The 14542-nt window shown below is 47.0% G+C and overlaps 1 protein-coding gene across 1 annotated transcript in view; it reads left to right on the forward strand.

Annotated features, from left to right (window-relative positions):
- Positions 1 to 13503: 13503 nt before the first annotated feature.
- The window catches only part of Fsip1 (fibrous sheath interacting protein 1), a 96317-nt gene continuing 95278 nt past the window's right edge, over positions 13504 to 14542 (forward strand). The window contains 2 exon segments of the mRNA XM_013010009.1: positions 13504 to 13557; positions 13889 to 14021. Of these exon segments, the coding sequence (XP_012865463.1) occupies positions 13896 to 14021 (126 nt within the window). The 5' untranslated portion in view covers positions 13504 to 13557; positions 13889 to 13895.

The raw sequence follows: 14542 nt of genomic DNA on the forward strand, positions 1-14542 counted from the left end.
ACTCTTATTTCCAATTAACCATCAGGAAACTGGAAGTGGAACTGGCCCAAAGTGGTAGAGCACTAGCCTTGAGTGAAAGAGCTCAGGTATAGTACCTAAGCCCTGAATTCAAGCTCCATGACTGACAAACAAAAACAAAAACTACAAAAAAAAAAACACATGATTCTAGCTGGGAATCAGTGGCTCACACCTGTAATCCTCGCTACTCAGTTGGCTGAGATCTGAGGATCACAGTTGAAAGGCAGCCCAGGCAGGAAAGTCCATGAGACTCTCATCTCCAATAAATTACTCAGATAGAGCTAGAAGTGGCACTCTGGTTCAAGTAATAGTGCTAGCCTTGAGCACAAAGAGGCTTAGGGACAGCGCCCAGGTCCTAAGTTTAAGCCCAAGGACTGGCAAAAAAAATGATTCTAGCTATGGAGACATGGCTCACTGGTCGACTGCCTGCCTTGCAAACATGAGGCCCTGAATTGAAACCCTAGTTCTGCTCAGTTTAGGAAAAAAGAAAAAAAGATTCTTCCCCAAAGACTGGGGAAAACCTGGCAAAGATGACTGCCAATCTCATTTTCACTGTGTTATATGACCGTGGTGCCCACAGACCGAGGAACCAGACAGGAGAACTTAGCATTATAAAATGCCAGTGGCACACCTAGCTCAGGTGAGCACTGTGTCCTTCCCAGTGTGTCAGTAGGAGCCAGAGTGGGCGGAAGAGGGAGGCAGGATCGTTGGCCTCTTAGTCCTGGAAGTCTGCTTTGTGATTGACATACCAGGCTGAATTCAAACCCAATACTTCATTTCAGGAGGGCAGATCAAGTGCCAGCCCTTCCTGCTCCTCTTCGTAGGGTGTTCTGTTCTGTTCTTGTGAGTGGCACTTGGTGAGTCAGTCTGCTGCCCTGAGCAGGTTTGGAGGGAAGGAGGAGGTGTCCTCGCTGTACCAACCGTCCTGCCTTACTGCACACTGGCCCTTGATCCGTGGAACCAGGCTCAGCCAGGGGAAGAGTTTCCTTTTCCTTTCCTCCCTTGAGTGTGGTGTCTTGGCCCCCACCTGGAGAGGGAGAGCCTCCTCCTCTGTGTGTGTCACCTTGTCGTGTTGTTTGCTCACAGCAAAAATGGAACTGACACCCCTCTTGAGTCGTCCCCCCCCCACACCCCCCCACCCCGCGCATGCCATCTGTGAATCCTGGCTCTGCGGGTTAGTGCCGTGACCATTCCAGCCTGTCTTTCACAGCCTTTGTAGTCATTACAGCTTTAGCAGGGGAGCAAAGAATCCGTCAGAAAATTCTGTCCGCTTTAGAGGAATCTGTCAAATGTAGCCTTTTTTGTGTCGTCCGAAAATGTATATGTATCGCTTAATAAATTCTGATGAAGCAGAATCTGAATGGATATATTTCTTATGTACGTTCCAAGATGGTTTAATTCTAACAAGATCTACACAGGTATATTTCTGTACTCTGAAGAATGTTTTAATAAAAATTAAAAAGCAGTTTATGAACTAATATAAAAAGGTGTATGGTCTGTGTTTTCCCCTCAAGTGGTGTACCATCTGCACCTCTCTCTTCCTGCAACAGAAAGGAAATTAATTCCCAAGGAGAAAGTGCAGCATTTGAAGAAGTGTCACCAAGATGGATTGCCAGTTCAGTTGGACGGTCCGCCCATCTCCAGGTAGAGCTGCTCAAGACAGCAGTGACTTCCTGTGTGGGTAGAGTCAATACCACTGTGGTCAGGGCCTTAGCTCTGACCCATCCTGACAAGCCTGTGACCTTGGACAGGTGATGTATCTGCCATCACTTTACTTTCCGCAAAACAGAAAGTAAACCCTGACTCATGTACTCCACCTTTGATCTGGTTTTAGCCATGTCTGTGGTTGGACTTCGCTGGCTGCCCCTGCTCACTTCTCTGGCTGCAGGCAAAGCCTAGCTTCTCAGCTTTCTGGTAGAGCTCCCTCCTTCCAGGGGTAACATTGGGCCCTATGTGACATCGGAACCAGTGAACAAATATCCCAAATCTGGCCCGTTCTCAGGAGGCTAAGTGGAATTGAACCCCTGTTGGCTACTACCACTGTCTTGCGTTCTGTCTTGTCTTGTTTTCTCCAGGTTTATCCACTTGCTCAGTGATCACCTTCCAAATATGTCATCTGCAGAAAGCCCTGGAGCTGTGATTTCAGAAAAATCCAAGTGAGAGAACAGTAAAACTGGTGGAGTTGTGAGAGGTAAATGGTAACGGTGATAGTCTGGTTAATGCAATGTCTGGTACAGTAGCACTAAGATCAGTGTTGTATAAGATGCAGTATGTTAAAGAGATTGATCATGGAATTCATTTGGAGTGTTATTTAGAGAACTGATCTTATTCGTTGCTGTCCATATACAAAGTGCAATACACACTCAGAGGAGGTGCACATTCTGAGAAAACATAACACTTGGGATAGTGTTCTTCATATATCCACCATCTTCCTCCTGCTTCTATCTATTTTCTTGTCTCTCTTTGCCTTGCTTCTGTTTATATGCATGGCTTCAGGGGAGAAGACAAGGCATTTGTTGCTTCCAGGGAAAGCGGAAAGCCTTTGAGTCTCTTCCCAGGTTTTGTTATCAAAGCCCAGGTTTTCGGTCACAGGGGACTCTTGGAGACAGTGAAGAGGGAGTTTTTGGTAAAGATTATGAAGACAGGACATGCTACTCAAATCTCTTGGCAAAGCAAAGACATATTGCTAAAGAGATGCTACTAAGCATGGTATATCGAAACCTCAAAGACCTGTCTGGTCCAAAATGATCTGTAGTGCTCAAGTTAGGACACTCTGGGTTAGCTGAAAGTCTCATGTGAATTTAGGGTGGAACTGAAGCCCTCCCTAGGGCAAAGTTCTAGATACAACTCAGAGGTGGCGATGGGGATATGGGTCACTGTATTTTCTGGGTGAATGGGCCTGAAGGCTGCCTCTGAGCCCAAGTACCAGGGATACTGCCAAGAGAAGAGCTGTACAAGTGGACAGGGAAACTTCCCATTTTATGGACCCCCTGCAAGTTAGGGTACGGAAGTGAGTGTAGGCAGCCAGAACATCACAGATGAGTGTCATGAAAGAAAAAGGAAGCTTTGAAGCTAATCCGGCATGTGGACAAGAATGCCAGTGACCCTGCCTGGATCGCTGAGCAATTCCATTGAAGACAAACATCCTTTGAGCAGCCTTCATCCCCCACAATGCCAGCGTAAAAGGAATGGAAAGGAAACCTTGAGTATCTGAGGTTATTTCTATCATCCCACTTACAAGAATCAAGCGATAACAAGGGAGAAAGAATATTATATTTTTCATACTAAATTTGTGGACTGAAGCAATTAGTTTATATTCAAATCTTGAGTGAAGAATTGGATTTTTCGTCCTGAAAATTTATGATTTTGTGGCCTATTACTAGTTGTGTGTGCGTGCACACATGTATGCTGGTCTTGGGGTTTGAGCTCGGCGCTGTATGACTCGAGCCGCAGTGCCTTCCAGCTTTTTTGTTTCAGGTGTTTGATTAGAGGTAAGAGTCTCTTGGACTTTCCTGCCTGGGTTGGCTTTGAACCTCAATCCTTAGATCTCAGTCTCCTGAGCAGCTAGGATTACAAACATGAACCACCAGTGCCCAGCAGCCTATTACTGTTTTACATATATACATGCCTATAAAAAATCTCTAGAGAGCGCCAGTGGCTCACGCCTGTAATCCTAGCTACTCAGGAGGCTGAGATCTGAGGATCATGGTTCAAAGTCAGCCTGGGCAGGAAAGTCCATGAAACTCTTATCTCCAATAAACCACAAGAAAACTGGAAGTGGCGCTATGCTCAAGTGGTAGAGTGCTTGCCTTGAGCTGAAGAGCTCAGGGACAGCACCCAAGCCCAGAGTTCAAGCCCCACAACCGACAAAAAATAAATAAGTAAATAAAAAATCTCTAGTACTAATTTTGTTTTGGCTTTGCCTTTCCCAAAGTCTCATTTTCTCTTTTAGTTGTCTACAATTTATAGGATTCAAGGAGGAAGATTGGCATAAATAGCATTATGTAATACTATTCTATAGTCCATATACAATTAAACTTTGATCTTCTGCCTCCACATTATTTCAGAGGAAAATTTATGTTTACAATCGATTAAGAAATGATAAGAGGTTTACATCTCTTCCCAAACCCAGCCATTCAAAGAGAATGCTGGTACTCTGTCTAGTTGTAAATATAGGTAAAATGTTTGCTACATTGCTAGAGAAGTGGAAAACATTGAAATGTGAAAAGTAAAGTAATTAAAATGAAGTTTCCATTGGCTTGCTGAGAGCTGATGTGGGAAAGGAGCACCGATTCCTACAGTCATGCTGAGAATGATTTTATGTGATCACCCAGCCCTTCAACTGGAGCAGGTGGATTACTCAGGTCTGGAGTGTCTGTCTACCTTCTTTCAAGAAGAAGGTTGTTTTGTTTTGGTTTTTAATTGGCATGACAAATACTGGAAAGAACAATTTAAAGGAAGTAAGGACTTTTTTGGGCTCATAGTTTCAGAGCTCCCAGTCCATGCTAGGCTGAGTCTGTTGCTTTGGGATGGAGGTGAGGCAGGATGTCATGGTGGAAGTGTGTGGTGGAGTAGAGTTCTCACCTTATGGTGGCCAAGAAGCAGACAGAGACAGGAAGGGTCGAGGGACAAGACACCTTACAAAGGCATGTCCCCAACCCCAGCCCCATCTCCTTCACCTTTTCGTGCCATTAGTGTGTGAACCCATGGATGAAGCCAAACCCTCAATAGTCAATGACCCCTTGATGACTGAATCTGCTAGCTGGGTCCCAGTCGTCAGCAGATGAAGTTGGGGAGGATGCTTCATAATCTGAGCCATCCTCTGCTCTGTGAGTGGATTCTAATGAGAGGAAACTATGCCTCTGATAACTTATTGGTATGGGGTTGGGGTCAGAGTGGTCCAGCGAGCTCTGGAGGATTGGCAGACCCCGGACAGGTGGTAGGAACAGGTTCAGGCCGGCATGGGTGAAGGATGGGGTCGACAGGTTTTTGGTGATGCTTTGAGCTGCTAAATCATAGGCTTCTACCTCTGAGCTTCAATCAGGTGAGATAACAAATGTGACCTGTGGAGTTGGAGTCAGTGTTGTGATTTTTTTCTGCTGAACAAAGCCTCTGATCTACAAGGCAATTTCGTATTTGAAAGGCCACTTCTGCTTTGGAATACAACCTCAGCAGAACAGCCTTCTTAGATTAATCTTGTTTTCCTGCTTGAGACCTACCTCTTCTTGTTGTGTGTTTTAAATTCAATGCAGAATACCCACAACATGTCATTTGTGGTTCCTGATAAAGAGCTGGCCAATTGATTATACGTCCTACTTTCCTTCCTGCCAGACTCCCACTAAAACTCTACTTAAGAGGTTAAAAATGAAAGTCACAAGTCCATAAGGACACAAAGAATGGGAAAGGAGAAAGCAGCACTTCTCAGGCCCTAGCACAGCAGCCCTGTTAGCAAGTGCTAAGTGACTCAGCAGGGGCGCAAGAAATTTCCAACACCTTCTTTTTTCTCTTCCTTCTTAAGGGCATGAAATATTTTCTAATATTTCTCTGTGTGACTTCAGGATAATTCTCTCTAATGGGTTTGGCTTAGAACCTACTTTTCATGCAAAAAAGAGGTTTTTCCTTTTCTGATAACTGGCAATTCTTGGTGAAGGTGTTAGCTGCTCTAGTTTGGGGTTGAAGGTAAAGTGGAGGCGGTTTGCAGTTGGAGAAGCCTTTAGGGCCCACTTAGATCTGTAGTCATGTGCCACACGGTTGGGTCAGCTGACCCTCTTCAGGCCAAATCCCCGCTCCCTCCATATACTGTACTGGAAGGGCCTTTTCTGAGGAGTCCAAGTAGCCCAAGGAGAAAGACAAAGTTACTGTGAGAGCACGTTTCACAGTGAACAGCCCAGCCTGATGGCCCTTCCATAAAACTATGAATCAACATGATACCACCACAACTCAAGCTGTTTTTTTTTTGATCCAGCCTGTGGCTTGAACTCAGGGCCTCGGCACTGTCCCTTAGCTCTTTCTTGCAAGGCTGGCATTCTAGCACCTGAGCCACAGCTCCACTTCCGGATTTGTAGTAGTTAATTGGAGATAAGAGTTTATGAATTTTCCTGCCTACGCTGGCTTCAAACCATCATCCTCAGGCCTCAGCATCCTGGGTAGCTGGGATTATAGGTGTGAGCCACAGGTGCCTGGCTACAACTCAGCTCTTAAACATGTGCAGACAACAAGAGGTTGTGTTTGTGGATAGGGTCCAGAGTAAAAGACTGGTGTCAAAACAAATTATATATCCACTGGATACATAGAAAGAACACTTAGTGAGAAGCTCCTCTTTCGTGCCCTTTAAGAGACCTAAGGAGATACTGCATATCCTTAAAGGAACATGCAAAGGATTAAAGAGAACTTTGGGACTTATAGATTTAATGGCATAAACAAAAATCTCAATGGAAAATGAGGTGAAATGCCTCAGAAAGTATTGCAAAAAAGATTAAGAGGAGAAACAGCCAAGAGAAGAAAATTAGAGGAAGAATCTAGGAGGTCCAATAAGTAAACAACAGGAATTCCAGAAAGGAGAAAGACCTTTGGAGAGGAGGAAACCAGGGCTGAAATAATTCAGGAGACTGTTGGAACCGAAGAACACATTTTTCATATTGAAAGGGAAACATTTGAGTGTCTTTAAAATGGGTGAAAATAGACAGTATGAATTTTCAAAATATCTGTAGGGGGGAAAAAAGAAAATTCTATGTTTTCTGAAGAATCAGAGTGGTCTTGAACTTAGCCGCATGAGCAGATACAAAATAATAGAATAATAAGGCTTCAAGGTTCTGAGAGAAAATACAAACATTATTATTCACAGCTCTGGAGCCGTGAGCTGTGTGAAAGCCAGAAAATACACCTCAAATTATTGCAGCCTCTAGAACTTGGATCTTGGATTCACTTTTAAGCTTTATGGTAGTGTTTTATGACCCTGATATCTATTCTTTTGGGCCAAGTATACATTTTAACTACCAAAAGCTTCTGAATTTTGCCAGGCACTGTAAGCCTAAAGAAAAAGAAGAGGGAAGAAACTTGTATGTCCTGGAAGTGAGCTGAGGAAATGAGGCAGTCAAAGCCGCCGGGGCAGGCCGTGGGCACATCAAGTCCCCATACGCAGGTAATTCCTGTCATTTGCTAGGCAGTAGACTAGGCCATGATGAACCCATCTGAATTGTATCTCTCCGCGTCTCCATCTTCTGGAGCATTTCTTATTTCCTCTTCTGGGTCTTGATCACAGTGCTTGCATTTTTATTGTTTTTCCCCTAAGAAGTCTCTTGTCACATCTTTAAAATATCACAAATTGCTCTTCTAGTGCAGGATCTTAGTTCTGTAGTGGGGTGACTTAGGCCTTATTCATCAGCCTGCCCGACAATTCCTTTTGTCAGACATAAATGCCATCCCCAGATTTTTTCCTTATTTTTCACTGGCCTAGCTTGCTGACTCCAAGCAGCTGAACTGGAAATGAGTGCAGTGTTGCTTCCTCAGAGGATGAACTCGTCGTTTCCGTCTTGAGATGGCGAGGCAGGTGACACATGTCCTCATCTGAACCCTGTGGGTGTGTTTCTCGCCCCCAAGAAATGTCAGATCTCAACCAGGGATCCACTCACCTGGATAATGGTGAGACTGGACAAATGAGCACACGGGACCTGACCTGACCTTGTCTCTGAAGTCAAGGTCGACACCCTCGAGCTGTTCTCTAAGAGCGACTCAGCGCCAACAGTGCTCAGCTCCTTGCTGTTTCCCCAGCACTTTGAACCCACAGTCTGTTCTTTTCCCTGCCAGGGAGACTGAGCTTGATGCCCACACAACTAAAGCGCCACTCCCGCCGTCTGGGGCTCATCCCCATAACTGGGATGTGGGCGCTGCTGGGAACGGCCACAGTCCTGATTGCTGAGAACCAGCTTCATTCTCTTAGTAGATACTGCGGCAGTAGATACTGCTTTTAAGCTATTGCTACTTGGTAGACTAATTTCACACACAGACAGTGCATTCTTCTCCTGGGCCTTGAACTCAGGGTCTGGGCATGGTCCTTTAGCTTTTTCACTCAAGGCTGGTACCACTTGAGCCAAAGGTATTTCCAGCTTTTTGGTGGTTAATTGGAAATAAGTGTCTCATGGACTTTCCTGTCTAGGCTGGCTTTAAAATGTGATCCTCAGATCTCAGTCTCCTGAGTAGCTAGGATTACAGGCATGAGCCATAGATGCCCCACTGAATAACTTAATTTAAATAAACACTAGCTGGCTTCAGAAGTTAATTGGGACCTCCATAACACTTTTTGGAGAAATGGATACAAAAATACTGAGTTTAATAAATCAAAGCATCCTAGGACTATTGTGTTAACAACGTGTGTTCCCATCTTTTTAAAAAAACAAAACAGGAAAAGTGAATGCAATCTGAACAGTTTGCATTGGCCTCTTCAGGTCACTAGAATATTTTTTAGGATCTCTTTATTAATTTTCATTTATAAAACTATGCCTCCTTGATAGTAACTTTACGGCCTGCTGTGTATTGATATAGGACATTAAAGTTTCTGTAGGAAACGGTCCCCGCTCTGCCTTGCAGATGGAGAGGCACAGATGGCTGTGTCACCAGCTGGCCCAGAGACTAGAAGCAAAGCAGAGGTAGCAAAAAGCATTTCCGGGGCATTAAGGCTCTCTGCTTCTTAGTGCCTTCCACAGCACTAATGTTTATTATCATCTTTTGTTATCAGAACTATCTTTTGGAACCCCTGCTTGGCAGGTATTATTAAACTGTGGGAGGGACTACATTAAAATCCTTAATGCCTGACAGCTCTTCATTACAAGGTTGTTTTCCAAACCTTCTCCTGCCTCCTGACTTCCTCTGTTTGTGAGAGAGGCATTTGCCTTAGAATAAACCTCTTAGGGAAAGAGTTGGCTCTGCCAGGATCCCTCCCTTCTGGGAGCATCTTAATCTAGGGTCCTCCTTTCCAATTCTAAGCTGACTTCACTCTGCTTAATTAAGAGTCATTGCCAGTGCTGTGCCGGTGGCTCATGTCCATAATCCTAGTTACTCTGGGGGCTGAGATGTGAGGATCCAATTAACCACCAGAAAACCACAAGTGGGGCTGTGGCTCAAACTGGTAGAGCACTTGCCTTGAGCAAAAGAGCTCAGAGATAGAGCCCAGACCCTGAGTTCAAGCCCCAATGACCAACTAAATCAATAAATGAGTAAATAAATAAGGAATTCAGATGTAAATCTCCTAAGACACAAGCAAGTTGTCTATGCATTCCTCGTGTTGTGCTATTCACATAGTAGATGTCCCTTGCGGCTTTGCTTTGCTTGGCTCTTTTTTCAGAAGATTGCAGGGACAAGATTCATGGCTGTCACCACTGTGCAGATGTTCTAAGCAGGCCGTTCGTGTCACTCTGCACGTCGAGCAGATGACTTTTGCCCTGGTATGAATGTCGTTTCCGGGCTGAGTCCCAGGAGCAGGCTATTTCCAGAGAGCAGAGGGTATGGAAGAGACTTACAGAGCTGCAAGTAGAAAACGTATCCACTCCTCACTGTGCTAGGGGAAGGACTCAAGACTGGGGGGGTCAAGGCTGGTCCCAGGGTGGGCAAGCCCTGGTAAACAGACAACAGAGACAACAATGCACACTTCACAGTCGGGTACCCTAGGGTATCAGAAGACATGAATTTTCAATGATACTAGAATATTAATTCCAGTTCATTATGAGAAAATGAAGGGGAAATAATACAATCTCATTAAATAAGGATGTTGATGATTTGGTAAGTGTAAGGTCCGCCCCTGGATGGCAAGCAGACTCTACCCTCCTCCCAGCAAAGTCTCCACCCAGTACCTGCGTTACCTAGGCAACTGGGACACCTGGAAGAGGTCACATCTGCATCCGCTGAGGTCACATCTGAATTTGATGTGGCCACACCTTTCCCCCCGCCCATACCTTACAGAAGGCCTAGCCCAGGCCCAGACGCTCTCTTGCTCTTGCTCTTGCTCTTGTTCTTGTTCTTGCTCTTGTTCTTGCTCTTGCTCTTGCTCTTCTTTTCTAGCTCTCTCTGCTCTCTCTCTGCTCTAGCTCTTTCCTCTCTTTCCCAGCCACGTGGAGTGCCAACCTTGCCTGGTCCCAGAAGGTCTACTGAATAAACCTACCCCTTACCCTGAATACCACGTGAGTGCTACTGTTCTTACCCTTCTATCTGCTCTTTTCTAGCTCTTTCCTCTCTCTTTCCTCTCTTTCCCAGCTCTCTCATTCCCAGGCCTTTCCCAGCCACGTGGAGTGCCAACCATGCCTGGTCCCAGCAGGTCTACTGAATAAACCTACCCCTTACCTGAATACCACGTGCATGCTGGTGCAGTTCTTACTCGGCAACCTCTTTTTAAAAACCTAACAGTAAGATATTCAAACAGGGGGCTGGGAAGGTGGCTCAGCGGTAGAGTGCATGCCTTGCATGCTTGAGGCCCTGGGTTCGATTCCTCAGTACCACATAAACAGAAAAAGCCGGAAGTGGTGCTATGGCTCAAGTGTTAGAGCGCTAGCCTTGAGCTGAAGAGCTGAGGGACAGTGCCCAGACCCAGAGTTCAGGCCCCATGACCGGCAAAGAAAAAAGAAAAAAAGATATTCAAATGGAAGTCAAAAGTCATTAAAATGGAATCCCAGACCAACAAATACACTGTGTGTAGAAGCATTATTTTGAATTTCATCAAAGAGAAGGTGGTGACACTCTCCAGTGGCACAGACTACCCCAGAGCTCACAAACGTCTGTACTCATTGGCTTGGAGTTTCATCATCTCTGAGGAAAATCGTTTCTGCCTGTGGCTGCTTGATACTCCTAACGTTCTAATTTGCTGTGTGAGTTGATTTAACTTCCTTTCCTTGGTGGTAAATAATGTAAAGGGAGACTTTCCCTCCCTACTCTTCTGTGAATGTTGCTGGGTAGAATCATAATGTCGTGGGTTCCGGGTAAGCTTCTCCCATCAACAGCACCAGGATCGCCGAGGTACCATTACAATGCCAATCTGGGTCTGGACCCCCTGAGTCAGCGAGGAGGGAAGAGGGCTAAGTAACGCCCCTCCCTGACCCTTATGCCTTATAACTGCAGACGCTCAGATCGCAATGGAAGCACATAGATCAGTTTGTATAAAGGGGAAATGGAATAAAATATAGTGATCTTTTTACACCTTCTGATTTTGTGTAAATATGTGTGGGAACTTGGTTTCCCCAAACCTGACAAGTGGTTCTTTGATATTATTTATAATATCTACTCAGATTTTTTTTTGGTCCGATTGTGGGGCCTGAACTCTGGGCCTGGGTGCTATCCCTCAGCTCTTCAGCTCAAGGCTAGCGCTCTACCACTTGAGCCACAGCGCCACTTCCGGCTTTTTTCTTTTTGCTTATGTGGGTGCTGAGGAATCGAACCCAGGGCCTCAGGCATGCAAGGCAAGCACTCTACCACTGAGCCAACTTCCCAGCCCTACTCAGATATTTTTTAAGGTACACTTCTGAACTGGCTATGGTGCACATGCCTGTAATCTCAGCTAGGTAGGAGGCAGAAGTAGAAGGATCTTGTCCCCCTCTGAGGCCAGTCCTAGACAAAAAGTGTAACATCCTACCTGAAAAATTACTAAAACAGAAAGGACTAGGGCACAGCTCACGTCGTAGGGTTCCTGCTTAGCAAGTGTGAGGCCCTGTGTTCAAATGTTAGCAGCATCACCAAAAATTTATTTTTGGGTCCAGTCGTGGGGCCTGGATTCTGGGCCTGGGCGCTGTCCCTCAGCTCTTCAGCTCAAGGCTAGCACTCTACCACTTGAGCCACAGCGCCACTTCTGGCTTTTTTTCTTTTTGCTTACATGGTGCTGAGGAATCAAACCCAGGACCTCATGCATGCAAGGCAAGCGCTCTACCACTGAGCCACCTTCCCAGCCCAACACTTTCTTTTTGATGGCTGATTTAAGATGTGTGAACCACAGTTCAAACCTCGAAGAGGTTTCTCAAATTACAAGGAAAATCCAAGGAGAGAGTTTTTGAGAGGCTGCAGTTTTTTGTTTTCCCTGCAAGAGAAGTCAACTGGCGCCATCTAGTGGATACAGATAACATCTCTTGAATTCTTAGTTGTCACATAGCTTTATTCAAAGTGACATTTCTCAGGTACTTAGCACATGCTTTAGATGCATCCTTTCACTCCATTTCCCTTGAGTTGACGCTGTGGCCATTCACACTTATATTCAGGAATCCTAGCACCAAGAAGTTTTCCAAAGGCACTGGGGAACTAGCTTGTACTGCAAGAGTAAATTGAGGGTCACAGGCTGTTCAGCTGGCACTCAATGTGGGCTCCTTCTCAGCTTCTCAGAGCTCACTCCGCTTAGGAGGAGGGTGTCAGCAGAGATGGCAAACAAAAACAACAGCTCGCCCAACAACCAATGCTGCCATATGGCACCAACCTGGAATCCAACTAGGGAGATTGTAGCATCAAAGATCTTGATGCTGGGGCTGGGAAGGTGGCTCAGTGGTAGAGCACTTGCCTTGCATGCATGAGGCCCTGGGTTCGATTCCTCAGCACCACATAAGCAAAAAGCCGGAAGTGGCGCTGTGGCTCAAGTGGTAGAGCGCTAGCCTTGAGCTGAAGAGCTGAGGGACAGCGCCCAGGCCCAGAGTTCAGGCCCCACGACCGGACCCCCCCCCCAAAAAAAAGATCTTGATGCTGGAAGAAAACTTTATGAATGACTTCGAAAGGTGACAGAAACAACAGAAAACACCATTGGACAATAGGATTTTCTAGCCTTTAGCTTTCTAGCTCCACACCAACTGTTGTACGTATTTCCAAACATTAACAACAAATACGGAATGACTACCATTTATTACACGTTTGCTCTCACTAGCCTTGAGCAAAAGAGCTCAGCACACAAGCCGCGAGTTCAAGACCCATGACTGGCCAGCACAAACATACACCCACAAACAAAAACCCAAACCCAACTTGCACAGCCTCTCTGCGGTTTGCTTTTAGCATCAGCAGGAGGGAAATAAATAGAAGAACTCGAACAGAAAACAATACAGGACGAGATGCACTTTACGTAAAATGTCAATAATGAGGACTTAGTCTGGGACGGTTACGGAGCGAAGCGAGCAAGGCGGCGGTGGCTCAGGCCCTGGGATCTTTGCTACTTGAGAGGCTGAAGTTGGGAGGATCACGGTGTAGCACCCGCCTCGAATGCACAGGGCTCTGGGTTCAGACCCCCCCCCCGGCCCACGCTGGATGGTGCAGCCCGTTTCCCCTATCGCCAATGGTAGGCGCCTATTCTGCTCTCGCGAGACTCGGAGCGAGCGTGCTTGTGGTTGCCAGGGCAACGGCGCCGTGGCGGCGGCGGCGGCGGCGGCGGCAGGGCTGTGGAGCGGCGGCGTCTCTCCCTGGCGGAAAGGCTGCGGTGGCGGGCAAGACCGCTCTTCTTCGAGGGGAAGCGGATGACGCCGCGAGTGTCTGCGACACGCTGCTATCGGGCCAGTGCGCTGACGTCTGGTTCCCGGAGTCCGCGCCGGGCGGGTGAGTGACCGGTCCCGGGGTCCGCGGAGCTGGAGGGCCGCGCCGCTCGCCCGCGGGGGGCGGGGCCCAGCGCGTCAGTCTTTGTGGGAGCTGTCAGGGAAGGTGGGCAGGGCCAATGAACGGGGCCGGCTCGGTCCCGGGGGCGGGGCCAGAGGGGGCGGGACCAGGCCGGGCGGGAGCTTTGAGAGGCGGACTTGGTGCTTCCCACCAAGTAGGAGAACGGACTGGTGAAGCGGGGTTAAAGAGAAAGAGGGAGGAGGGAAGGAGAACGGGCCAGGCGTTTGGCTATCCAGACCCCGTGCTCTGAAAGCCCTTCTTCATTCGGTGCTAGGGGAGCCATGGATATCATCAAGGGAAACTTAGATGGAATTTCCAGGCCGGCCTCCAACTCGAGAACCCATTTTGGGAGCAGGCTTTCCAATGCTTCCTTAGAGGTGCTGTCCCCCGAACCTCGCTCCTTCAAGGTAAGGACTGCCGTCGCCCCCTCGAGGTTTAAACACATTTCCTAACCACTTACCTTTCTGTGCCTCATCCTGAGTTCTGTTTAACGTAGATTTTCAGGTTCTGAATTCTTTCTTTTTTTTTTTTTCTTTTTCTTTTTCCCTGTTGGTCGTGGGGCCTGAACTCTGGGTCTGGGCGCTGTCCCTCAGCTCTTGAGCTCAAGGCTAGCGCTCTACCACTTGAGCCACAGCGCCATTTCTGGCTTTTTTTTTCTTCTGCTTATGTGGTGCTGAGGAATGGAACCCAGGGCCTCATGCATGTGAGGCAAGCACTCTACCACTGAGCCACCTTCCCAGCCCCGCAAGTCTTGTTTTTAATCAATCCATCTGCCTTCAAAATTTGATGATGTATCTTTTTTTTTTGGGGGGGGGTCCGGTCCTGGGCCTGAACTCTGGGTCTGGGCGCTGTCCCTCAGCTCTTCAGCTCAAGGCTAGCGCTCTACCACTTGAGCCACAGCGCCACTTCCGGCTTTTTTCTTTTTGCT

Source organism: Dipodomys ordii, unplaced genomic scaffold (assembly GCF_000151885.1).
Source record: "Dipodomys ordii isolate 6190 unplaced genomic scaffold, Dord_2.0 Scaffold11, whole genome shotgun sequence".
In the NCBI taxonomy this organism is placed as follows: Eukaryota; Metazoa; Chordata; class Mammalia; order Rodentia; family Heteromyidae; genus Dipodomys; species Dipodomys ordii.